General features: G+C 55.2%; 8 protein-coding genes across 8 annotated transcripts; 3 read left to right on the top strand and 5 right to left on the bottom strand.

Annotated features, from left to right (window-relative positions):
• Nucleotides 1-149: 149 nt before the first annotated feature.
• Nucleotides 150-4,613, top strand: JCM15063_003564 (uncharacterized protein; the record flags this gene model as incomplete). The annotated part of the gene is made up of 7 exons (XM_076675485.1): nt 150-2,894; nt 2,958-3,074; nt 3,137-3,253; nt 3,320-3,401; nt 3,465-3,606; nt 3,669-4,170; nt 4,242-4,613. The coding sequence occupies 7 exons, from the start codon at nt 150-152 to the stop codon at nt 4,611-4,613; spliced, it is 4,077 nt and encodes a 1,358-aa protein (XP_076537569.1).
• Nucleotides 4,614-5,816: 1,203 nt separating this feature from the next.
• Nucleotides 5,817-7,384, bottom strand: JCM15063_003563 (guanine nucleotide-binding protein subunit alpha; the record flags this gene model as incomplete). Its single annotated transcript, XM_076675484.1, has 7 exons — nt 5,817-5,888; nt 5,965-6,171; nt 6,250-6,568; nt 6,635-6,837; nt 6,899-6,975; nt 7,052-7,159; nt 7,240-7,384. The coding sequence occupies 7 exons, from the start codon at nt 7,382-7,384 to the stop codon at nt 5,817-5,819; spliced, it is 1,131 nt and encodes a 376-aa protein (XP_076537568.1).
• Nucleotides 7,385-8,075: 691 nt separating this feature from the next.
• Nucleotides 8,076-10,103, bottom strand: JCM15063_003562 (glycosyltransferase family 49 protein; the record flags this gene model as incomplete). Its single annotated transcript, XM_076675483.1, has 5 exons — nt 8,076-8,255; nt 8,319-8,565; nt 8,642-8,823; nt 8,887-9,066; nt 9,141-10,103. 5 exons carry the CDS (start codon nt 10,101-10,103, stop codon nt 8,076-8,078), a joined length of 1,752 nt encoding a protein of 583 aa, XP_076537567.1.
• Nucleotides 10,104-10,541: 438 nt separating this feature from the next.
• On the top strand, nt 10,542-12,484 carry JCM15063_003561 (uncharacterized protein; the record flags this gene model as incomplete). The annotated part of the gene is made up of 4 exons (XM_076675482.1): nt 10,542-11,694; nt 11,763-11,873; nt 11,945-12,030; nt 12,098-12,484. The coding sequence occupies 4 exons, from the start codon at nt 10,542-10,544 to the stop codon at nt 12,482-12,484; spliced, it is 1,737 nt and encodes a 578-aa protein (XP_076537566.1).
• Nucleotides 12,485-12,589: 105 nt separating this feature from the next.
• RIB3 (3,4-dihydroxy-2-butanone-4-phosphate synthase RIB3) lies at nt 12,590-13,609 on the bottom strand (the record flags this gene model as incomplete). Its single annotated transcript, XM_076675481.1, has 4 exons — nt 12,590-12,768; nt 12,859-13,023; nt 13,104-13,225; nt 13,314-13,609. The coding sequence occupies 4 exons, from the start codon at nt 13,607-13,609 to the stop codon at nt 12,590-12,592; spliced, it is 762 nt and encodes a 253-aa protein (XP_076537565.1).
• A 374-nt stretch (nt 13,610-13,983) lies between these two features.
• Nucleotides 13,984-15,553, bottom strand: JCM15063_003559 (uncharacterized protein; the record flags this gene model as incomplete). The annotated part of the gene is made up of 7 exons (XM_076675480.1): nt 13,984-14,193; nt 14,276-14,311; nt 14,393-14,679; nt 14,752-14,917; nt 14,992-15,074; nt 15,188-15,412; nt 15,526-15,553. The coding sequence occupies 7 exons, from the start codon at nt 15,551-15,553 to the stop codon at nt 13,984-13,986; spliced, it is 1,035 nt and encodes a 344-aa protein (XP_076537564.1).
• A 114-nt stretch (nt 15,554-15,667) lies between these two features.
• On the top strand, nt 15,668-18,541 carry PUS7 (pseudouridine synthase PUS7; the record flags this gene model as incomplete). The annotated part of the gene is made up of 8 exons (XM_076675479.1): nt 15,668-15,918; nt 15,989-16,530; nt 16,614-16,995; nt 17,062-17,407; nt 17,480-17,612; nt 17,752-17,996; nt 18,071-18,284; nt 18,354-18,541. 8 exons carry the CDS (start codon nt 15,668-15,670, stop codon nt 18,539-18,541), a joined length of 2,301 nt encoding a protein of 766 aa, XP_076537563.1.
• Nucleotides 18,542-19,178: 637 nt separating this feature from the next.
• Nucleotides 19,179-20,966, bottom strand: JCM15063_003557 (uncharacterized protein; the record flags this gene model as incomplete). The annotated part of the gene is made up of 8 exons (XM_076675478.1): nt 19,179-19,199; nt 19,263-19,388; nt 19,449-19,554; nt 19,617-19,709; nt 19,777-20,115; nt 20,204-20,563; nt 20,663-20,760; nt 20,856-20,966. 8 exons carry the CDS (start codon nt 20,964-20,966, stop codon nt 19,179-19,181), a joined length of 1,254 nt encoding a protein of 417 aa, XP_076537562.1.
• Between the last annotated feature and the right edge of the window lie 557 nt (nt 20,967-21,523).

Raw genomic sequence — 21,523 nt, 5'->3', positions numbered from 1 at the left:
CTGTCAGCCTCAAGAAGACTACTGGTGCGTGTTGCTACAGCAAGACAGCGAAGCGAGGCTCACACGGTGTCGCCAGTGCCAGGAAAAACAACTCGGGAACCGTTCGAGTTACCCCGGCCTGCCTCTACGCATCCGACAGCGACCTAGAGATGGCGGTCATGTCACCTGTATTCTCGCCCAAGTCTCCAGGTACGACTACGACGATTCTGCATCCGTCTGGCGCTGAAGGGGGCGTCGAGGCGATCACCGCGCGGCGGCGCAACTCGGGCTCATTCAAGCACATGTCGACGGGAGGACTCGTGTCCAACTCGCCGTTCACTGCGAGGCTCGGCGGGATCAAGTCTCCTCCGTCCTCTCCAACGAAGAGCAGCACCGAATCGAGAATCCCGCAACCCCAGAGTCTGCGCAAAACGAGCGCTTCGAGACGAGCCAGTGGCGACCACGCTACAAGCGGACCGGTCAAGGAGAACAGCAACCCTTCTGACCTCAACGAGCTCGCTGGCGGAACCAAAAGCCCTGCGCAATCGCCCTTGATCGCGTTCCGGTCCCTTCGACCAGCGACCTCCGCGTCTCCCGTGCTTGGATCCCCACTTCAGAGCTCGGCAGCATTCAAGCCAACTCGACCCACGTTCTCGAGCGCAGCCAAAACGGTCAAACCACAACCTTCACTCGACGAAGCGGATTTCAATCGGCGGCAATCCTCGTCTTACGCAGCTTTGCGCAAAAATGGAGGTCTCGTTTCGTCATCTCCGTTCACGAATGGACAAGCTCGCTCGCCCGTACCTCCTGCCCAACCCCCGACCATTCCGTCACCCGAGATCCAGCAAGTGCCTTATGAGATCGGCGCACTTTCGCACGAATCGGCTCCATTCGGTTACCACGACCTGACGGACGAACCCGTCGAACACGAGTCAACTCTCCCGACTCCGCCTTCGAAAGCGAGCGGGCTCGATCTTGGACTCGGAGCGCGTCCCGGATCGCAATGGTCGCAAACGCACGACCGCCGAGTGATTGCGAGCGGGCACATCCCGACTACGCCACCTCGCACCCATGTTACTGCCGAATCGGGCGCAATGTCGCCGAACGGCTCGGCTCTGTCTCCCCTCCGCCGTGGCATTAGGGGACCCCGCCCGATGGGACTGGAGGGAGATGGCGACGAAGGGGAAGAGACTGAGCGGGAGGAAACGATTTCTCGACCGCTGAGAAGGCAACCGAGCAACAAGACTGTCACCTGGGCCGAGACGGAAGAGGTGCTCGAATTCGAGGTCGAGGAAGAGAGGCGACGCAGCATGATGAGCGATGCGAGCACGGGCAGCGAAGACGACCGAAGATACTACAATCACGACGATAGCTCGGACGACTACGAGGACGACGACGATACATTGCACTCGCACCGACCGTACCAAAGCCACCCGCAAGAGTACTCGTTCCAGGAGGGCGGCAGCATCGAGGTGCATGAATTTGACGAATCAGACGCAGAAGAGTCGGTTGTATCGACCACGAGCTCCGCGATGGACGACATGATCGAGCAGATTGACGATTTCATCCAGGAAGAATCGTTCGATGACCAGACGAAACATCAGCCCCGAGGCTACTCGGCACGCAGTGTTGGCCCAGCATCTGCGAGCACGGTCTTGAGAAGTGCGCCTGCAGACGATATTGTAAGCGAGGTCAACTCGGCTTCATCGTACGACGACGACGAGGAAGATGTTCTCAGATCCGCCAAGCAGTACCTCCTGAGCCGATCTGCCATTAGTTCGAATTCTGCCCGAGCTCCTGGATCCCCTCAGCGACCTCAGCTGCCTTCACCCCCGACGCCAACTGCGCCAATCCAAGCTGCGCCTCCAATTCCAGCCGAGTTGCCTCACCTCGGAGCCGTTTCCTCCTCTTCGGGCATGCAACAATCCGACTCTCAGTACTCACTTCCCGATATTCCTGGCACTTCTCCTTTCCTCGGTTTTGACGACGAGAGCGCCGGCCGTGTTACTGGCCCGAACACTGAGCATGCCTCGATCGCAGTCACACAGCCCCTCAGCCCTCGTCGAACTCCCCTGCCTACCTCGCCTCCGCCGAATCAGTTGACCCCGACCGCAGCATCTTCACCAACGCGTCCATCGTTTTCATCGCGTCAAGCATCTGATTCTCCGATTCTGTCAGCATTCGATCGGCTCTCACTCGGAAACGGCGGCGAAACCTCGCCTCACCTTTCGCGAAAAGCTTCCCTGATTGGCAGCGACGTCACGACGACGTCGAGTATCTCTTGGTACGGATCTGGCGTGAACGGAAGTCTCCGAGGAGGAACGGTTCGACTCGGTCGAGACCGCCTCGACGAGCGTATGAAAGCTCACCAAGCACTGCTGGGCGGCAGTCCTACGGCGTTCGGAGCTTTCCCGACCCTCACATCACCCGATTTGTCCCTTCAACCCTCGCAGCAAGTTGAAGCAGTCGGCCCCTTTTCACACGAGATGGACCACACGCAATCGGCACCAGCTTCATCAGCGCTGCTATCGTCTTCACCCTCACGTGCGATCGAGGCGAAGCCGGCATCGAAGCCCCGCTCTGCAACGTTGTCTTCGAGCATGTTGCCGACCATTGCAGCAGCTCCGCAACGGACCAAGCTCGGACTTAGCGTTGGAGCGCCTCTGACCGCCGATGTCGCCGAGGAGATGACTTCTCCTCTCGATCGACTTCAGCGAGGTATGGAAGGGCGTGGCGAAGGCAGCGAGTGGAGGAGCGGGGACAGCCTGTTGGGAGTCGCGGATCTTGCCAAAGACCACAGCGGCGACGAATCTCGGGATCACGCCACCAACATGATGAAGAGCGCTTCGGAACCGAGACCCCGACGACGTAGGAGCAGATCGACTGGAGATGCCGACGTCGCCGAAACTGCATCGGTACGAGTCTATCTCGTCCCAATGTTTTTGTGTCCTGCTGATTTGACCCGTATTTCCGCACAGGCCCCGATGGAAGTTATGCATACGATGCCCGAGCTCGGTTTCCAGAAGAAGGCGACGGATGCTGCGTTCGCCTCGAATGTCCTTGAATCGTTGGACGATATCTACAACTCGCGCAACGTAAAAACTCGCGCTCTTTCCTTTGAGCAAAGCTTTCGCTGACTTCCTGTTCCATGGCGCAGCGAACCTACCGCGTGCGAGAATCGAAACAGATTGTCGTGGTCAGCGACATCAACGGGCACAGAGCCGGCGATGTCGACCCGGGTCGTGCCTGGCGAAAGAAACGACCCTCGAACGTCGTGAGCAGGCTCTTCCAATGTTGCCGGCGGTTCTCCCTCGTCTGACATAGACCTTTTGGCTTGCAGCACGATGTGAAACGTTCTGGCTCGACTGTTAGTGTCAACTCTCGACGACTCCGGGAGCATTCGGGCCAGCTCTTCGTCTGTCGTGAGTGCCGCTCTGCCTTACATGTTCTGTTTCAGCCCCGAGCTAAACTCTCTGCTTTTCTAGTCCGTGATGTAACTTTCGAGGGTGTGCCTATGCCCCGTGAGAAGGTCAGCATCAGCGCGTCGCTCGACAACGGGCGTCAGCGAGTCGAAGCTGCAGTCCGAGAGCTCGGGCCGAAAGTCTCGCTCAAGAAGGAGTTCGAGCTGTGTGTTTCTCCATGCTCCACTTTGCACTGCAGGAACAATGACTGACGCTGGAGTGTGACAGGGTCTGCTCGGAGAACCTGGCGTTCTCGATTCATTTCACGGTTTCAAGTCGACCTCCATCGATGCCTTCGGTTCCTGCACCGTCGCCTCCCCTATCGCCTTCGAAAACCTCGCGAGGGTTCCGCATCTTCTCTTCGCCCAAGAAAAAGGCAACCCCGACACGGCCCGCTGCACCGCCGCCGACGCCCGACCCTTTCTACGATTACCTCGCTTCGGACGGCAAGCTCGCGACCGCGTCGATCAGCTTCATCGATCAAGTGTCCAAGTGCCGTCTCAAAAAGGCGAGAATCGTGGTACCGTTTGCGAAGAAAGAACCGGCGAGTCCGAGATCCTGCGGAGGCAGTCTCACACTCGACTTGCTGTTCGTCCCTTCGGTCCCTGGAGTTCCGAAGGGAGCACTGGCCAAGTCGATGGACGAAGTGACCGAGGGTCTGGACCGTGCCGACTGGGCGACCAAGATCACCCACGAGGGAGTTCTGACCCAACTCGGCGGCGACTGCACGGTACGTGACACCGCTTGTATCTACTGTATTTCCTCGCGATTGAGCTAACAGTCCCATCGGTACCTGTGCAGGTCTGGAGGAGACGCAACATCAAGCTGCGCGGCAACACTCTTGTCCCTTACAGCGAAGTGACGAAACGGTCGCACGTCGAAATCAACCTTGCGTCGGTTGCTGCGATCGAGGATCTGAACGCGCACACTCCCTCAACGCCTGGCAGCCGTATGACGACATCATACGACGAGGACGAGGACGTCGGCAGAATGGACAACTCGTTCCGTCTCGCGTTCAAGGACGGAGGTCGAATCGATTTCTTTGCCGACAGCGTCGACGCGAAGAAGCTGTGGCTTGACGTTCTTCGTCAAGTTGCTGGAACGGATGCCAAGAAGTGCGCTCCTGAATGGGCTGTCGCCGTGCGCAAACTCACTGCACCGGCCAAACCCTGATCGACCGGTTTCCTTCCCTCTCACAAACTTTCTCTCTCATTCTCCCTCGGAACTGTTCTCGATACCTCCCTTTCCCGCTTGTATGTAAACCTTGTCTCGACTCTTTCCCTCGTTCCAACCTGTTCCCTCGTTCTCGTCCTCCTGCTCTTTTCTCTCTCTATCTTCGCTTTTCTTCTGCCCATATATCGCAATCATGGACCTTCTCGCTTCTGAATTCCCTTTTCGTTCTTTCTCCAAAGTCTATCGTATATTTCTGTTCCCAGTTTGCTACTCTTTCCCTGCTCTCTTGACGTTCTTGGAAATCTCGCAAAGGTTTCTTTTCGCAATCTAGGCCCGGCGTTTTATCACGTGCGACGGATCAAGAATCTGAATCGTCTATCTCAAGAGATGAGTGAGCAGGTAACACCACCAGGATATCACCCTGTAGAATCTATTCTTCTTATGTACCCGTGCGAAAGCTCTCTCGTCTTTCGAATTTGGGGCAGCATGAGAAAACCGACCCCCACCGTAATCGACGGGAATAGAGAGTCAAAGTCAGCCCGAGGCAGAGGAACAAACGAGAAGTTTTCGACGGCGCCGGAAACTCGGAAAGCAGTTGGAAGGGAAGAGAAAGGGGAAAATCATGATATGAAGCTTGATCTTTTTCACCAGGCACAATGACACTACCCCTAGCCAGGGCATAGATAAGGATTCGAACACCAACAGACAAAAAAGAAAAACAGACGAGTCAGAAAAGAAAAAACGGAAAAACAAGTACCGAGAGAGTTCGAAGACAGTGGTGAGAGGAACGAAGGAAAATGGGGTATCTAAGAGAAGGAAAGAAAAAGAAGAGACGTGAACAGCGTGCCCAGGTCGAACCTGAAGGACTCAGAAGGGTGATGGAAATGGACGGGTGAGAGAGAGAGACACGAGAGATACAAGGGGTTGGGGGTTTTTCCGAGTCGTCGCTAACTTCATCTAGTGATGAGACAGGGTGTGGCAGAGGCAGAATGAAGTCTGCGAGATGATGGTGACCGCGGATAGATTAAAAGTATGAGAAAGTGTGTATCGAGAGCGAAATGACCGACAATCGGCGAAGAAAGATCCCGAGTGTCGAGAATATGAAACGGCGAACACAAGTGCCTTTTTCAATGGCTGAATGGAGAAAGTCGGGGCGGAGGGGTATCGAGGGCGGATCGGAAATCGACAAAGTTTCCGATTTGTTTAGAGGATGCCTGAATCCCGCAGGGCGTTTTGCAGGATCGTCTCCTTGACGGCAGCAAAGACGAGTCGAATCTGTTCCGACAAACAAGAACGAGCGCGAACCAGTCAGTCGGGTCTCGACAGGCTAGGAGAGCGGAGGGCGCCATACATTCGAGGTATCTGTCGCTTGTGTCAGGTGTGGATAGATGGACAGTCTCGCTCGATTCAGCTGTGTGAATCGCCACAGGATGAATTTGGCACCCTTGTTGACGTCGGACCCTCCGGTATACTCTGGGAAATAGCGCTCTAGCGGCACTTTCGGTAGTTTCGCCTTGAACAAGTCAATCTTGTTCAGGAACAGGATGATCGAGGTTCGCTGAAGGAAAACGATGCCCGGTCAAGTCAGCATGCAAGGCTTTTTGGCTTGGTTAGAGTGCGAGTTGGTAATACGTACCAGGAACCATCTCGAGTTGATGACGCTCTCGAACAGGACGAGCGATTCGTTCATGCGATTCTGACTCGATTCTTCGAGCAGCACTTGATCGTACTCGGACAGGGCGACACAAAAAATGATCGAGGTGACCGACTCAAAGCAATGGATCCATTTTTTCCGCTCGGATCGTTGTCCACCGACGTCGAACATGTGTATGCTCAGCGTGCCCGATTTGAACTTGGTTTCGCTGATGCCAGTCGTTTTCGTTCGAGCGTGCAAGACGTCCGTCTCTCTTGGAACGTAGTTCGCAGCGCCTATCCGTTTGATCTCGTCAAAGAAGCTGCAGGAGTCGAGGTGGTGAGCGAGCGACCCTACGCAACGCGCAAGTTGTCCGGCGTGAGCTTACTACGGAGCCGAGTCCATTAAGTAGAACTCGCTCGATCGATCGAGCACGCTCGGGATGATCGGGTCATGCCAGAGGCTGTCAACCGCCTGCACAAAGTCGGGGGACAGTCCTCCATCGAACGCGCCGTTTGCAGCGAACGCGGGGTTCGCGGTCGAGTAGGTGTCGGCTTCGAGGCGGTAGTCCATGATTGATTCGGCGTATTCCTGTCAAAATCCGATTCCGAATTAGTTCCGAGTTCTACATGGTTATATTGACTCGCTTCACCTGGTTGACCACTTCTGTAGGCTCCATCTGGAAGCGTCTCAGGGCGAGCACGAGTCCCTGGGCTGAATCGATAATGTCTATCGTGGGTGGTCGAGCACGTTCGTGAGTCGATGTCGTGACAATGAAGCGTTCCCTGACTCAAAAGAGACTCACTCTTGTGGATTGTGAGGCGGAATAGCATCATCTCGTCGCGCGAGTAGCCATTCTGATAGATGAGTTTCATCTGCTTGACGATCGTACTTTTGCCCGATTCTCCCGAACCTGTCGCAGTTTTCCAGAGTCATGAATCCGTTTAGTTTGCAAGTTTGACGGTGAACGGGAAAGTGCGAGTGTGGTGTTACCGAGGAGCAAGATCTTGCATTCCCTCCGCAGTTTCTTCGCATCGTCGTCAATCTGCTTGTCAATCGCGTACGACCGTTCCTTGTCCTCCTTGGACCCAGTCATCGGATCTGAACCCGATTTGAGTGACGAAGAACCGCACCCCATCGCGCACAAATGTCACTCGGAGAGGGCGAGAGGACGCGAGAGAGATGAGCTGCCGTCTCTGGCGGCGAAGGCGATCGGGATCGGAACGAGGCAGCCGGAGAGCGTTGGGATGTAGTCGCGCCTATGAGAATTCGTCGAGAAGCTTGACGCGTATGTTTACTGGGTGTACTCGAAGTGAGGGTCGAACTTGACGAAGACGCTGCGGGGAATGATCGAAATGTTGGGGAGGCGAGCGCGCGTATATTCTGCACCGTAAATCCGTACTACCGACCGCAACTCGCCACTCTTTCCGAGCAACGTCCTGTCGTAGCACTGTATGACTGGGCAGAACAACCCGAGATGACGAGGAAAAATAGAAAACAAGACAATTGCGAGAGGCAGACGTGAACGAAATATGCGGTGAATGCTGCAGGAAGTGGTCCAAGATGCAAGCCTCCCGATTCGATAGAGACTCGAGAATGGTTCCTGCTGAGATGCAAACATGCGACGCGGGACCATGAAAAAGGCAAACGAAACGAGAAGAAAGTGCTAGGGAGAAATAGAGTGTGGCCGAGCCTAGCCCCGAGACCGTTGCGAGCGTCTACGAGGACAGCATGCACGCTTGAGAGAGGGTATATAGATCTGATAGAGAATGAGCTGTCTAAAACAAAAGGGGGTATCGAGGGGGGGATGAAAAATACAGTCGTCGAGGTCATTGCGCGGGAGGAACGGCCGGTGCGTCCGATTCAGGTCGGGTGTCGCCAACTGGCATGGACGCATCAAGTGGAGTCGGACGAGAAGAGGACGGCGGCGCACCTCCCTTCGCGGCCGCAATGAACCTCGCCGCGGTGGTGCTGAATCCCTTGATCTTCTTGCACTCGTTTGCGAGGTTCTAGCGTCCAACCTTAGCCAGTCAGTGCCAATTCGAGCAGGGGAAGCCCAAAGCCCGACTCACCTTGGCGCGAGGGGTCTCGATCTCGTCCAAGAAAGAGTTGAGGTACCGGAAGCACAGCTCTTCGCGAAAGTCCGTGTACAGTTTGCGGTTGTACTTGCGCTCGTGCTTGCGTGCCTTTTCGGCGTACGCGTGCGACTGGTGGATCAAGAAGTCGTCGGGGAGGATGTAGAACGACACTCCCGAGAGGTACAGTTCGAACAGGCACGCGGCCTTGTTTCCTCCATAACCGATAAATCGCTCGTCACACCTGACAATAGAGTGAGGAATCTCGGGTTAGCAAGTGTCCATGTTTTGCAAGCGCCCAGACTCGGAAAGTGACGTACCAAGGCGTGCCTTCTTTCTTGAAGATAACGTAGGGTTCGTACGAGTGAGTGTACCCCGACGCGCGGTACACTTCGCCCGGTTGCGCTTCGTAGTACCGCGTGTAATTTGTGCTACCGTGTCCGGGCGCCCACGATTTGTGAAACATGCCAATCTTGTCGTCTTGCACGAGTTGCAGCAGTTCCTGTGCCCAGTGTCAAGCTCGTCAGCAGGACAGGACTCAAAACGCGAATAGACAGAGACTGACAGCTTTTGTCGAAGGGAATGTCAACGGGTCGACGCCATCGCTCTGCTTGTGGAATTCGAATGCGGGTACGACGAACGCCGCGAGTCCACCCTTGAGACGGTCCATGATCTCGGTCGATTCGAGCATGCGCTGACGGAAGTCGGTGCAGAGCCAGAAGTCGACATCAAGCATCATGACGTACTGCGAGTCTCATGCAACGCGAAAGTCAGCCGGAATTGAGTCGAGTCGGGGAACAAATCGGGTCTCAAACTCACGTCGGTTCGAGCGAAAAACTTGGCGACGTTCCTCCACATGTTGAACTGGCGGTCGAACGAGTCGTACACGAGGTGGATGTCGACGTACTTTTTCATCATGGGCGAGGACGTGTACATTTTGTCGAGCGAGCGGAGCAGTTCAGAGTGACCGCTCGCGTCCGACACGTGCACGGTAGCAGAGATTGGGCCTTGATACCGTTCGACGAGGCGTTCAAACACGGTGAACCGGTTCGAGGTGACGAGGGTCGTGATCGTAATGTCCTGCTTGTTGAAATCGACGCGATCCGGGTCGGTTGCGCGGTAGTAGTACGGAATCACTTTGCTCGGCTGGAGACTCGACGCGAACGACAGGCTCAGGAAGTGGTCCTCGCTCGTCGTAACCGCATCCTTGCCTTCGCGCGACTCGTACAGCCCGACCGCGCCCTGCGCTCGAGATCCCGCGTGGGCCATGTCGGCTTCGGGGTGGTGCCACACCAGCTCGTCCTTGTTCCATTCGGTGCCCTTGAATCCATGCAGCCTCCGATGGGTCAACTCGGCGTCATCGACGAGCACGGCGGGCCGTTTGTACGTGTCCGCGTCCTTGGATTTGTTCTTCTTGCCCCGCTTCTCGGCTGCTTCCGCGGCGGCCCACACTGGATCAGAATTGTCCTCGTTGCGGACATCGGCCGCTCGCACGCCGGCCGTTTCGAGAGCGGCATGTCGGTTCTTGGTCGAGGTGCCTGCACCGCCAAGCGGTTCGCGGTCGTCTAGCGCGAGGTTGATCCGTTGAGTCGCAGCGGGCGAGGTTGTCGGTGCAAGTCTGCCTCGAGATGCATACGACGCGGCAGGCAAGACAAAGAGGTGGTAGAAGGTGTAGAAGAGGGCCGCGAGGAGGTACAGCGACAGGCACGATTTGGCGAGCCTGCCTATCCGCGAAGGACCTGTCCCCGCTCCTTTGAGCTGTGACCGAGACCTGGGCGACATCGCTCGCGAGATTGGAGCGAGTGCGCGAGGTGCGTGAGCTATCGAGGATCCTTTTGTCGAGTGATTCGAATCGAGCGTCACGCGAGTCGGCACGCGTTTGGCGGTCGGAGCAGCTGGTCAAGGATCGAGACAGTCGTGTGCAAGCCTATTCAGCTGCTTTGAGCGCGATGGCACGAAGTGAACGCTCGGAAAGACGCGCTGCACGTCTCCAACCCGCGCGCGCGTGCATCTTTCGGCACCACCATCCGACCCGCCAGGAGCGGTCCGCTGCAGGGTTCTCGCATCAAGCGATTGGTTCACCACAGCGGACAGCAGTGTTCGCGTTCGGGTCAGTCGAGGTCTCTGGAACACTCAGCAACAATCTAGTGTACGTTGCACCCGAGATAGTGTCACTGCTAGCACAGGCTCGTTGGCTGATGTGCACATTGCAGTTCGACGATGGCGAGCGTACTTTCAGGCTCGCTGCCGACCCTTAGTCGGTCCCAGCTGCTTCGTGCCGCGGGTCTGCCACCATGCCGTCATTTCTCTTCTCGCTCGCGCCTGTGTTCGTCGCGTCCAGCAATCTTTGCAGCGAATGCGGCCGACATCTATCCCTTTGGAGTTCCGTCTGACGATCCCTCGCAAGCGTGGTTCAGAGGGCTCTCGTTGACCATCGGCGACTCGGACGCTTGGGCCGTCCTGTCGCGTTCGTCCTCGTCAGCGACCAGGGCCAACTTGTTGTCGACAATCCTGCATCGTGCACGGTACAGTCCGACTCGAGCCGCAGGGCATCCCATCCTCGCGACACTCCCGCGGGTGCAGCGGCCAGCGCAAGAGGGGGGCGACCGTGACCGTACCGTCGAAGACCTGATCCAAGTCGTCAGCTTCAAGACCCGCTTGGGTTCAACCGGCGGGTTTGACGATTACACCGCAAGGTACTACTCGATCCGGGACGAGGACAAGCTCACCTTGCTCGAACATCTCGATCAGACGACCGATGCGACGATCGACGAGATTATCGAAACTGCCAAGTTGCTCAGACTCGGACCGTTGCTCAACCTGCCTCTGATCACGCTCAGCAACGGACAGACGCGAAGAGCGAGAATCCTGCGTGCCCTCGTCGCCAAGCCCGAGCTCGTCATCCTCGAGGAACCGTTCACCGGGCTCGATGTCGCCAGTCGCGATCTCCTCGTGACGCTCCTCTCGACTCTCCACGCGCGTCAGTCTCCACGCATCCTCCTCGTGCTACGGCCTCAGGACGCTTTGCCCGAATTCGTAACGCACATCGCTCTCGCCGATGTGACCAACGAGAACAGCTCGAATCCGATCACGTTTGGCACGAGATCCGAGATCCTTGCGACGGCTGCAGCACGCGAGATGATGCAAACTGGGGAGCACGAGAGGCGAGCGCTCGAGGAACGCAAGCGACAGCATCGAGACCGGGTGCGGGACTGCGCACCTCGAACAGATCGTCGCACCGCGTTGGTCGAATTGAGCAACGTGAATGTCGTGTATGGCGCTTCCGAGGGTCAAGCACATGGCAGAGTCGTACTGCAGGACGTCAACTGGACGATCAGGAAAGGCGACAGGTGGGTACTCGCGGGTCACAATGGTGAGCCAGACGTCCTACAGCTCTCTCGCTCTCTCCCAGGCACAAGTGCTAACATCGTTGCGGTTCAGGTTCGGGCAAGAGTACCCTGTTGTCAATTGTCCTTGGAGATCATCCTCGGTCGTTCACACAAGAGGTTACGCTGTTTGATAAACCTCGCTACCGACAAGCGACCGCGACGAGTGAGTTTTCCGGCCTCTTTGCAAGGTTTGAATGATGCCCACAAACTGACCCTCTTCCCGCTGTTTGACAGTCCAACAAAATATCGGCCATGTCAGTCCCGAGATCTTTAACGCGTTTCCGCGGAGACATGGAGAGCAAGGGCTCACTGTATACGATGTACGTCCAAAGAGGGAGACATTGCCCCTACATTGAGCGATAGAATTTACCTTTCTGAGATGACCAGGCGATTGTGACTGGCTTTGAATCGATCTATTCGTATCGGAAAGCGACCGCTGAACAAGCCGAGGCGATCGACACGCTCCTCGAGCGATTCCAACATCCTCTCCTGACCCCATCGTTCCTCTCCCGGCTATTTGCATCGCTGACGCCAGGAGAACAGGCACTCGTGTTGCTCTTGCGAGCACTCGTCAAACGACCTCGACTGCTCGTGCTCGACGAACCCTTCCAAGGCATGGACGAACCGACGATCCGTGCCGCGCAACACTACCTGGCCCACGAACTCGATCCGGACCAGGCTGTGATCCTAATCAGTCATTTCGAAGAGGAGATCCCGGACGTTTTCAATCGCAGGATCGAACTCGAGGCGGGAAAAGTGAAAGAGATGATTTGAGAGAGAGAATTCGTCTCCTTCAGGTGTTTGCATTAGACAAGAGGGTTCGCTGCATCAAAATTGTTGCTACAGTACAGCTGGAAGATTCTTGACACATCCTTTTCTTCATAGACTGTTTTGTGTTCGATGTTGTTCGATTTGTTCAATGCTGATCATCTTGAGACCATGTTGTTGAGCAAATTTGAAACAATCGTCTCGTCTCGCCATGTCTCCATTTGGATCGTCGGGTTTCACCAATTCGCAAATGATCCCAGCTGGACTCAGACCGGCGAGTTTGCACAAGTCTGCCCAAGTTAGAACCGGAATGAGCGTTTCATGTCTCCTGGGTTTTCTCCCGATCGAATAGTTATAGTAGAAGAGGACAAGAAACTTGCCGACGGAAGCTTCGGTATGACCTCGACGTTTGAGTACACCTCCTGGGTTCGCTCGCAGTGGTACGAGGTGACCGGGACGGTTGAAATCGGAAGCGGTCGTGGTCGGGTCTGCCAATTTCCTCGCGGTGAGCGCACGGTCGTGAGCAGAGATTCCCGTTGTTGTGCCTATACAGTCGTATCAACCAGGCGTCAGCTTGAAGAAGTCTCAGAGTCGTAGAGAAGGGAGGAGGCAAAGAGTTGCGTACCATGAGCGTAATCGCACGTGATCGTGTAAGCAGTCTTGTGTAGATCCTGATTCTTGTCGACCATCATCTTGATTTCGAGCTGTTCGAGCCTGTCCTTCTCGAGACAGATGCAGACGTAACCCCTAGTAATCCGAGTTGGATCGAACTGGCCATGAGTTCCTTCCGATTCTGCCTCTCACAGCCAAGTAGGAGACAGGGCGTCGAGCTCACGAAGAGTGTCGAATCAACCATGCCATCATCTGTTGCGTGATCTTTTCGGCGGCACAGATCAAGTCACCTTCGTTCTCTCGATCCATGTCATCGACGACGACAACAAACTCTCCATTCTTGATCGCTTCGACCGCCGCTTCGACCGAGTCGAGTTCAACCTTGTCCCCGGTGTCTGCGAGACGTGCTGTCGTTTGTACCGAGGTTGAAGATCCTGAACGAGTCGAATCCGATGATGAAGTCTGAGGTGGTAGTGGAGCTGCAGCGAACGCCGCTCCGGTCGATGCGATAGCTGCCATGATACGAGTGCGACTGTCCAAGGAGTTGAACGGATTCCGAAAAGGTTTGATAGATTGGGATGCGAGAGATGGTTGCCAGTTTTCGGCCCGCTTGACCGTGACAGCCGCCGGCGGGTTGTCGCGCCGTTCTCCGGCCGGGGAAACTGTCATCCTGCCATATTTATTTTTTCGATTAGTCACGCAATACTTGGACATCATGAATAATTCTTTGCTCTCATGACCGAAATCCTCGCCGTCCATAGCACAAACATCAAAGAAATAAAAAGCGAAAGCAAATATGATCATTTTTTCCGGGACACGCTCGGATCTCTTCTACTGTTGTCTTGCTACGACTCGGTATCCGTTACCGATCTCGTCATATGATCCCGACATGTTTACTTGAACTGCTGTTCAATCTCGACCAATCTATCGATCGTCTTTTCAAGAATCTCTTTCCACTCCTTGAATTGCGTGATTCCGAGGACTTGTTGCGCCGGGGTACAGTCGAGCTTTGCGATCGGCTTGTCTGCGTCTGGGTCGTGTTGGGTGAGTTTCGGAAGTCGAGGTTTGAGTTCAGGGCGGGTCGTCGCGAGGTGTCGAATTGCCTAAAAGAGATGATTGGTCACGAGTACGATGATTAAGACGCCAAAGAGGGTCGGAGCACTAGTCCCCTAATTTTGAACTCACGTCTTCCCAAGTGAACGAACCACCACAGAGGAGGAACTTGTATCGGCGAATCAAGCAGGATGGCAGAGATTAGCAAAGTCAGGCTGAAGAAGAAGGAGTCAGTCAGGCAAGTCTCACCCTTCGGCCTCGAACTTTGTCCTCGTCGACTTCGAGCACACGCCTGTGCGCAAGAGCGACATCCTCGGTCGAACAGAAGAGCGGGAGTCGGTTCCAGGGGGCGTCGCGGTCCTTCTCGCCGTTGATCAACGAGTAGATCGCGTTCGAACTCGTGTTGACCTCTGCCTTGGACGTGATCGCCTGTCTCGGGCTCGAGTAGATCATGGGAGGGTTGAGCGTCGTGATGACCATGTCGGGATGGGCAGTGCCGAAGTCATGCGCTGCACGATCCGCGAAAGTTTTCGAAGCTACCAATTGTTTCGATCAAATCAGATCATAGCTCGAGACAGCAAGTTCGACAATGGGATGAGCAGACTGACCAGAGTAGACGAAAGCACCGGGTCTTCCCGGTTCGGTAGCTTGTTCGAGCGTGACCGGGTTCCAGTCTGCCTCGGTGTAGGTGTAGTCCCTCCAGGGTCCACCTTTTTCAAAGTTGGTCACGGCTGCGAACGAGCTCGTGATCCCCACGCGCTTGATCCCAAGGGCCTAACGCGGTGGAACAAGGAAGCGGTTACGGCAGAACCACGAGCGAAGGGCTCGAATTTTGGAAGGGGACTCACATGCGCAGTTTTGAGAACGGTGAGGGTTCCTTCGACGGCAGGTTCGATGAAATCTTTGATAGGGTCCTGCACCGACAGTTGATCTGTCTCCGAGCAAAAAGAGAACGCAGAGTGAGCCGAGTGCGGGTGAGCCGAGACTGCATATGTTATGCCGCGGCCGAGCTTGCGAGAGTAGCGACAGGATGCGAGAGCTCACACGGCGAAGCGGTATGAAGGACAGCGTCACACCCGGTCATGGCAGCCTCGAGTCCATCGCCGACCACGAGATCCTTGACCTCGAACAGTTTCAAGCGGCCGTCGGCGTCGGCGTGTTGCGCGCGGATCTGGTCCTGCTTGGCGAGGGAGCGGATGGTACCGTGGACAGTGTAGTCGTTTGAGAGGAGCTCGGCAATCACGTAGGATGCCAGGAAGCCAGATGCGCCTGCGGGAGGATGCGTTCAGGAAATCAGCTCGCGATAACCGCGGGTGGGGCGGCGTCGTCTGCCCTGGGGAACCCGAGGCATGCGGCAATTGCCACGCACGAACACAACGCACCAGTAACGAGAACAGTCTTGATAGCCATCTCGAGGTAGGTAAAGGACTTGAAACGCAAAGGAGCGGAAGTTAGAGTAACGCCGAGGGTTTCGAACGTTTACCCGTAGAAATAACGTGTCTCGACCCGGACTTGTCACAAATCATGTCCGTCCACCCTCGGTCAGACCCGATCGTCGAGGACCCGCCTGCAAAGCGTGCCAAGCTCGAGCAAGAACCAGAACAGGCTCCCGAGCTGTTCCCGTCTCATCAACACTTGTTCAACGAATGCCCGACCGGACTCTTCGCCGTACTCAAGCCAACTCTCGGCAAGCAAGCTGCAGAGGAGCCTCAAGTTGGGATCACCGAGTTTGTCGATGAGTCCTCCCCAGCGTTTTCGGGAATCATCAAACATCGGTGAGAAAATGTTCCCGCTTCTCTCCCTCTCGTGGCAGACGATAGCTCATACGTGGGGGACAATCGGTAGCTTCACAGACTTCTTGGTCTACGAAATCGGATTGGACGGTCAGGTCGTGCGATTGAAGGACATCAAAGGTCCAGTTCAGGAGCGTCAACCGAAACCTCCCAAGCAGGCATCCGAGAAGCCTGCAACCGATGCACCTGTAGCACCTACCAAGGAGCCCGAGAAGGAGGAACCCGCGCTCGTGTGGAACGAACACATCGAGAAGAGTTTCGCTCCTCTCTTGACCAGCGACAAGCTCGATCAGTTCAAGCAGTTTGTGCTCGTCGGTCGACCTCAACCTCCTTCCGGCTCGAACGCGAAAGATGCCAATCCAGCGCCAACAGTGTTTACGACTTCTCCAATCGAGGACAAGAACTCGAGGGGCAAGTTCCATCAGTCGATTCGTGCCTGGTTCGAAGGCAAACTCCTCAGTTGCCACAAAGAATTGTCAACTGGCGACGTCGTGATCGAGGTCACGTGGGCAAAGGGAAATGTCAAGAGCAACAACCGTGGGCAGAGGGGTGCGAGCTATCGTGCAGACGAGCAAGAATTGAGAGAAGCCCGAGGTACTTGCCGTTCTCCTTCTTATTACAGTCTTGGACTTGCGGGTCGTGTTAATCACAAGAGGATCTTTCACCACCGTCGGCAGCTCTCGAGAAACAGAAACTCGACGCTCTGCCTCCTTACATCCATTTCACCCTGCACAAGCTCAACAAGGAGTCTCACGATGCGATCCAAACCTTGTCGAAACTCTTCAACGTCACGCCACGTGAGCTCGGTCTCGCAGGCACGAAAGACAAGCGTGCGGTTACGGTCCAGCGTGTCAGCCTCAAGCGCACGAAAAACTTGACTCTCGAGCAAGTCTGGAAAGTCGCGAGGAATCAAAGCAACACTGGAGGTGGAGGCAGAGGTGGGAAAGGTGGTCGGCAAGGATGGATTGATCGCAACGTGAGGATTGGAGATGCCGAGTACGCCGAGCACGGGTTCGAGTTGGGTCAACTCAAGGGGAACAGATTCGTCGTCACCCTCAGGTACGCATCCTTGCTCTTCTCAAATGATGCTTTCTCGGAAGCTAACGGTATATATCGCTCAAACAGGGACATTGACCCAACATCGGTTCCGACTATTCAGACCTCGATGGATTCCCTCCGCTCGCACGGGTTCTTGAACTACTACGGTATGCAGAGGTTCGGCACGGCTCCGATTCCGACACATTTGATCGGACTTGCCCTCTTGCGTTCAGAGTGGGAATTTGCAGTTGATCTGATCCTGAGCGAGAGGCAGGGTGAACAACAGGACATTGCCGTGGCGAGAGGGTTGTGGAAAGAGGGCAAACACGACGAGGCGAGGAGAGCGATGCCGAAACGGTGTACAGCGGAACGAAGCGTGATGGAGGCGTACAAGCGAGGGAACGGAAACGACCACCTCGGAGCTCTCTCCTCGGTAAGTGTCCTTCCTCGGGTCTGAATAAGGTCTCATGACCAAACTGACGTCGTACGTGCTCGGCTGTTTCAGATCCCCAAAAACTTGCGCTTGATGTACGTTCACGCGTGGCAGAGTTACATTTGGAACCGACTGGTTTCCGAGCGAGTCAAGCTCTTTGGAGCGAAAGAACCCGTCGAAGGAGACCTCGTCTACGTTGAGAAAGGTGCCGAGGCTTCCGAGAAGGAAGGCGAGGAAGAGACGACCGAGCCTGTCGCCACGGCATCGCATGGCAAGCTGCCTTTAGTGCTTGACGATCTCTTCATCCTACAAATCATGACTGACGTAAAATGTGTCGTGCGTAGATCCTTCGTCAGCAGCCGCGCAACAAGCCTACTACATTTCGACTTCATCACTCCCGAAAGTCCGACCTTTGACTGCTGAAGACATTGCCGCGAAATCGCATACAATCTACGATGTCGTGCTGCCGATGCCAGGCTTCGCAGTGACGTATCCGGGAGGCAAGCTCGGAGAGATGTACAAGCAAGTGATCCGAGACGATGGCATCGACCCCGAAAAGATGTGGAGGAAACAGAAAGAATACTCTCTTGTCAGTCGCATCATTCCAAGCGATATTGTCCCTGTTGCAAGAGTGCTTATGGCTGGTCTCCTTCGGTCCTCCAGGGTGGTACTTATCGAAAAATTCTGCACCTTCCTCCGCACGTCTCGTACAAGTTACTCGTGTCGACTTCTTCCCAACAAGATCTCGCTCAATCGGACGAAGATGTTCTCCTCGGTAAACCCGCACTCGACATCAAGGAGTATGACGACAAGGCGGGCTTGAACGAAGGCGAGAGTCTGAACTTGCAAGTCGAGCTCGAACTCGGAAGTTCCACTTGCAAGTCGATTCTTCTCGACCATCCCTAATGGCATCAAGAGGTCCTGACTGCTTTTGTTGAACTCGCAGATGCGACTATGGCTCTGAGGGAGATCCTCAAGAGTCGGACTTCGGCGGCGAACCAGAAGAGCTTGACCAAGGAGATGGAGGGACGGCTCGAAACGAACGCAAGTGCCGAAAGTCTCGTGACTCCACCCCAGAACGGCGGAGACGATACAGTCGTTGCTGCTGAAGAAGCGGAGAAAATGGAGGCATAGTCGACTTCGATCTAGCGGCTTCTAAACCAATAATGAAGCAGAGTACTCGTCTCGCATCATTTCATGTGCATCCGGAGACAGCGGAATGTGACGCTGTTGCAAGAAACTGTGGCATTGAGATTTCATCTTCGCCTGTCTCGGTGTCGACCCTTTCTTCCTTCCTCCACGTCATTCTCGCTACTGTCGTCGATGTCGCTCTCGCCACCGCTACTGTCGCTGTCGGTTGAGCCTTGACTGTCGTCTCGACTGCTACTGGATGCTTTTTCGTCGAATCTCCCGTGCCTCCGATAATGTTTCGCCTTCTTTTTGCGCTTCTTCGGCCGGGACCTGCTCGGTCTTCGCAGTAATCGATGCTTGTGCCTGTGATTGTGACGGTGTCGTCGCGGGGCTGACGAGACGGGCGAGGCAGAGGGAGCGAGTTGATCCTTCGCCAGAGAGCCGAAATAGATGGTAGCAAATGTCGCAATGGCGCTGCGTCAGGATCTCACTGTAAGTCATCGTCGGCTGCTGGACAGTGGGAGAAGGGATCGATTGTGCTAACCCCCAGAAAATAGCCATATATGGTTGACCAGAAGCCCCGTACTTGTCCATTCCTAACCGTACTTGCACGTACTGCCACAGGTGTGCTCAGAGGCAGTCAGTCTGATGCTTCGAGATGCTGAGGAGCGCATTCCGGAAAGGCGACTCGACTTAGGCTCACCCCGATTGCTATCAGACTGACCCCGAGGATGATGTGCAACCAAGCTTTGAGAGCTCTCGGTTGAGGCCCACGACCATGAGACTCGTGCGTCCACCAACCGAGGAAGACTTGTACAACCAGCATCACCGCAAGTGTAAAGCCCAGGGTCTACCATTCTCACGAATTGAGCACGATCGTTTTTGACCACGGTCCAGGCATTGTACTTACCCTGTGAGCTGAGCTACCGCTCAAAGTTGAAGACGCCTTGAGTGTTGTCGCATAATATGCGAGTCCAACTGCGAACAATGTCAAGGGTGTCGTAACCCAGGTCTGCCTGTCGAGCACATCCCGCTCTTTCAGCACCCAATCGTCACTCGGATGAATGCGAATACGCACTGTGCGAAATGCCAAGGAAATTGAAAGAATGTTGTCCCTGGCGGACCACGACCGAGTCGGGCGTAAAGCACACCGACGGGTGCAAGGAATAACCTGGACGTGGAGGCGATGGGTATGGGTCAGTGTCACGTATCCCTCCGAGGAGTGCACCGTGACTCACCAAGCCAAAGCGGCACATGCAGCGTGAATCTTGATCACTGTCGCGTATGTGAAATTTCCAGTAGCATTCGTCGAAGATGGCACAGTTCCGCTCGGACTCGATGCGCCCGCAGCGGTGCTCTCGCGGGACTTGGCCGTATCTGTTGCGCCCGCGCCGCTACTCTTACTGGAAGTGACGCTGTATGTTGCAGCCCCGCTAACGCCTCCTGAAGTCGTCGTGCTTGTACCGCCAGAACCCGACCCTCCAGACGATATCGGCGCCGAGTCTCCTTTGACGGGCGTGATTGGCGCATCGATCGCTTGCGTATCTGCAGTAAACTCTACCGACAGATCGATGTAGCTATATCGATCTCGCACAAACGCGAGATATCGATCATGTAAGCGAGGGCAATATAGATACATGAAGGGGTTCGCGGAGCAAGACTCACGCTCCTCCCATTGAATCGAGCGAATGTTGTTTCAGGTCGGAATCCTGCTTGTCGCTACCTGGATTGTCATCTCCAACTGCAAAGATTACACCTTGATTGATTTTTCTCTCGAGTACAAATTTTTCCGCCGTCGTGTAGCCTTCGTCATCCGGGTTGAGCGGACGAGAGAACGTGACAATCGTGGGTGAATCGGAGGAAGACGATGATGACAGAGACGTGACGATCGAGAGTAGACCTGTAGAATCTCTTTGAGGAGGGGATATGGCTTTGCCCAGCAGGAGAGGCAGTGCCGTAGTAGTCGCTCTTCGATGGGACAAGGTCCAAGTCGAATCCGAGTTGGGCCACAGTATCACAATGTCTCTGGGAAGAACAACAATCATTGTTAGACAGACAAAAAGGAAAGCACGCTGGCACAAGCTCGGTCCCGCCTAGGTTGTAAGGACTCGAGTATACACTCACGCGTCAGACATGGTACTCCCTACTCCAAAGCCGATCCACCCGACCTCAGACATCTTGTGATCGATTTCGCAACTGACGAGTACGTCCGTCTCGTTCGCCTAATCCGCAAGCGTATGTTTCGCCGCAAGCATCCACATTGAAAATCCTTCTAGTCAGTACCTGACAGTTCTGCGCCTAGAGTCTCGAGACTCACGAGGACAGTGAGAGTGTACGGGACCGTCGTCAACGTCTGACCCGTTGCTTTCCCTCCAAGATACTCGATCATGTCTTGTTTCGAAGGTGCTGCCGATACAACCACCGACATGAGGATTGATAGGAGTAGGAGTGACTGATTGAGCGTATGCGAGCGATTGACAACGCGTCGGCCCCGCGAGGGACACCTGTTTGCCATCCGTCGTGAAACGAGGTTCAGGTCATCGGGCCCGAATCGTGCGGAAAGAGGACAAGCAGTGATACTCACATCAGACGAGCACGACGGGACGGCGACTCGGTAGAGAAAGGGAGACAGAAAGAAACGCGAGGACCCCGCTCAAAGTCAATACCGAAACGCACGGACCTGACCTCCGTTCAATTCCTCGGCGCTCTGACAGCGCCCACACGTGTGGTCCTGGACATCCTCGAAGGGAAGAGAAGAAGTGACGTGACGAGATGTATGATGACAAGCGAGATCAAAGCAGAGAAGAAAGAGAATCACGACTGTATAGCGTACTAGGAAGGAGGTCGTGAGAATTGTATCAGATGAGAGAGAAGAGACAAGGGCAAATGGCAATGAGGAGAAACCGAGATCGAGATGAAAACAAGGGAGAGATGATGATCGGTTGGCCATGAGACAGAGATGTAGGTTTAATGTCCGTGTGTGAG

The sequence above is a fragment of the Sporobolomyces koalae genome (genome assembly GCF_050403365.1).
Source record: "Sporobolomyces koalae JCM15063 DNA, S_koalae_JCM15063T_v1_ctg1, whole genome shotgun sequence".
NCBI lineage: Eukaryota > Fungi > Basidiomycota > Microbotryomycetes > Sporidiobolales > Sporidiobolaceae > Sporobolomyces > Sporobolomyces koalae.
The sequence above is the reverse complement of the archived record's forward strand: the minus strand, read 5'-3'. Positions and strand labels throughout refer to the sequence as shown.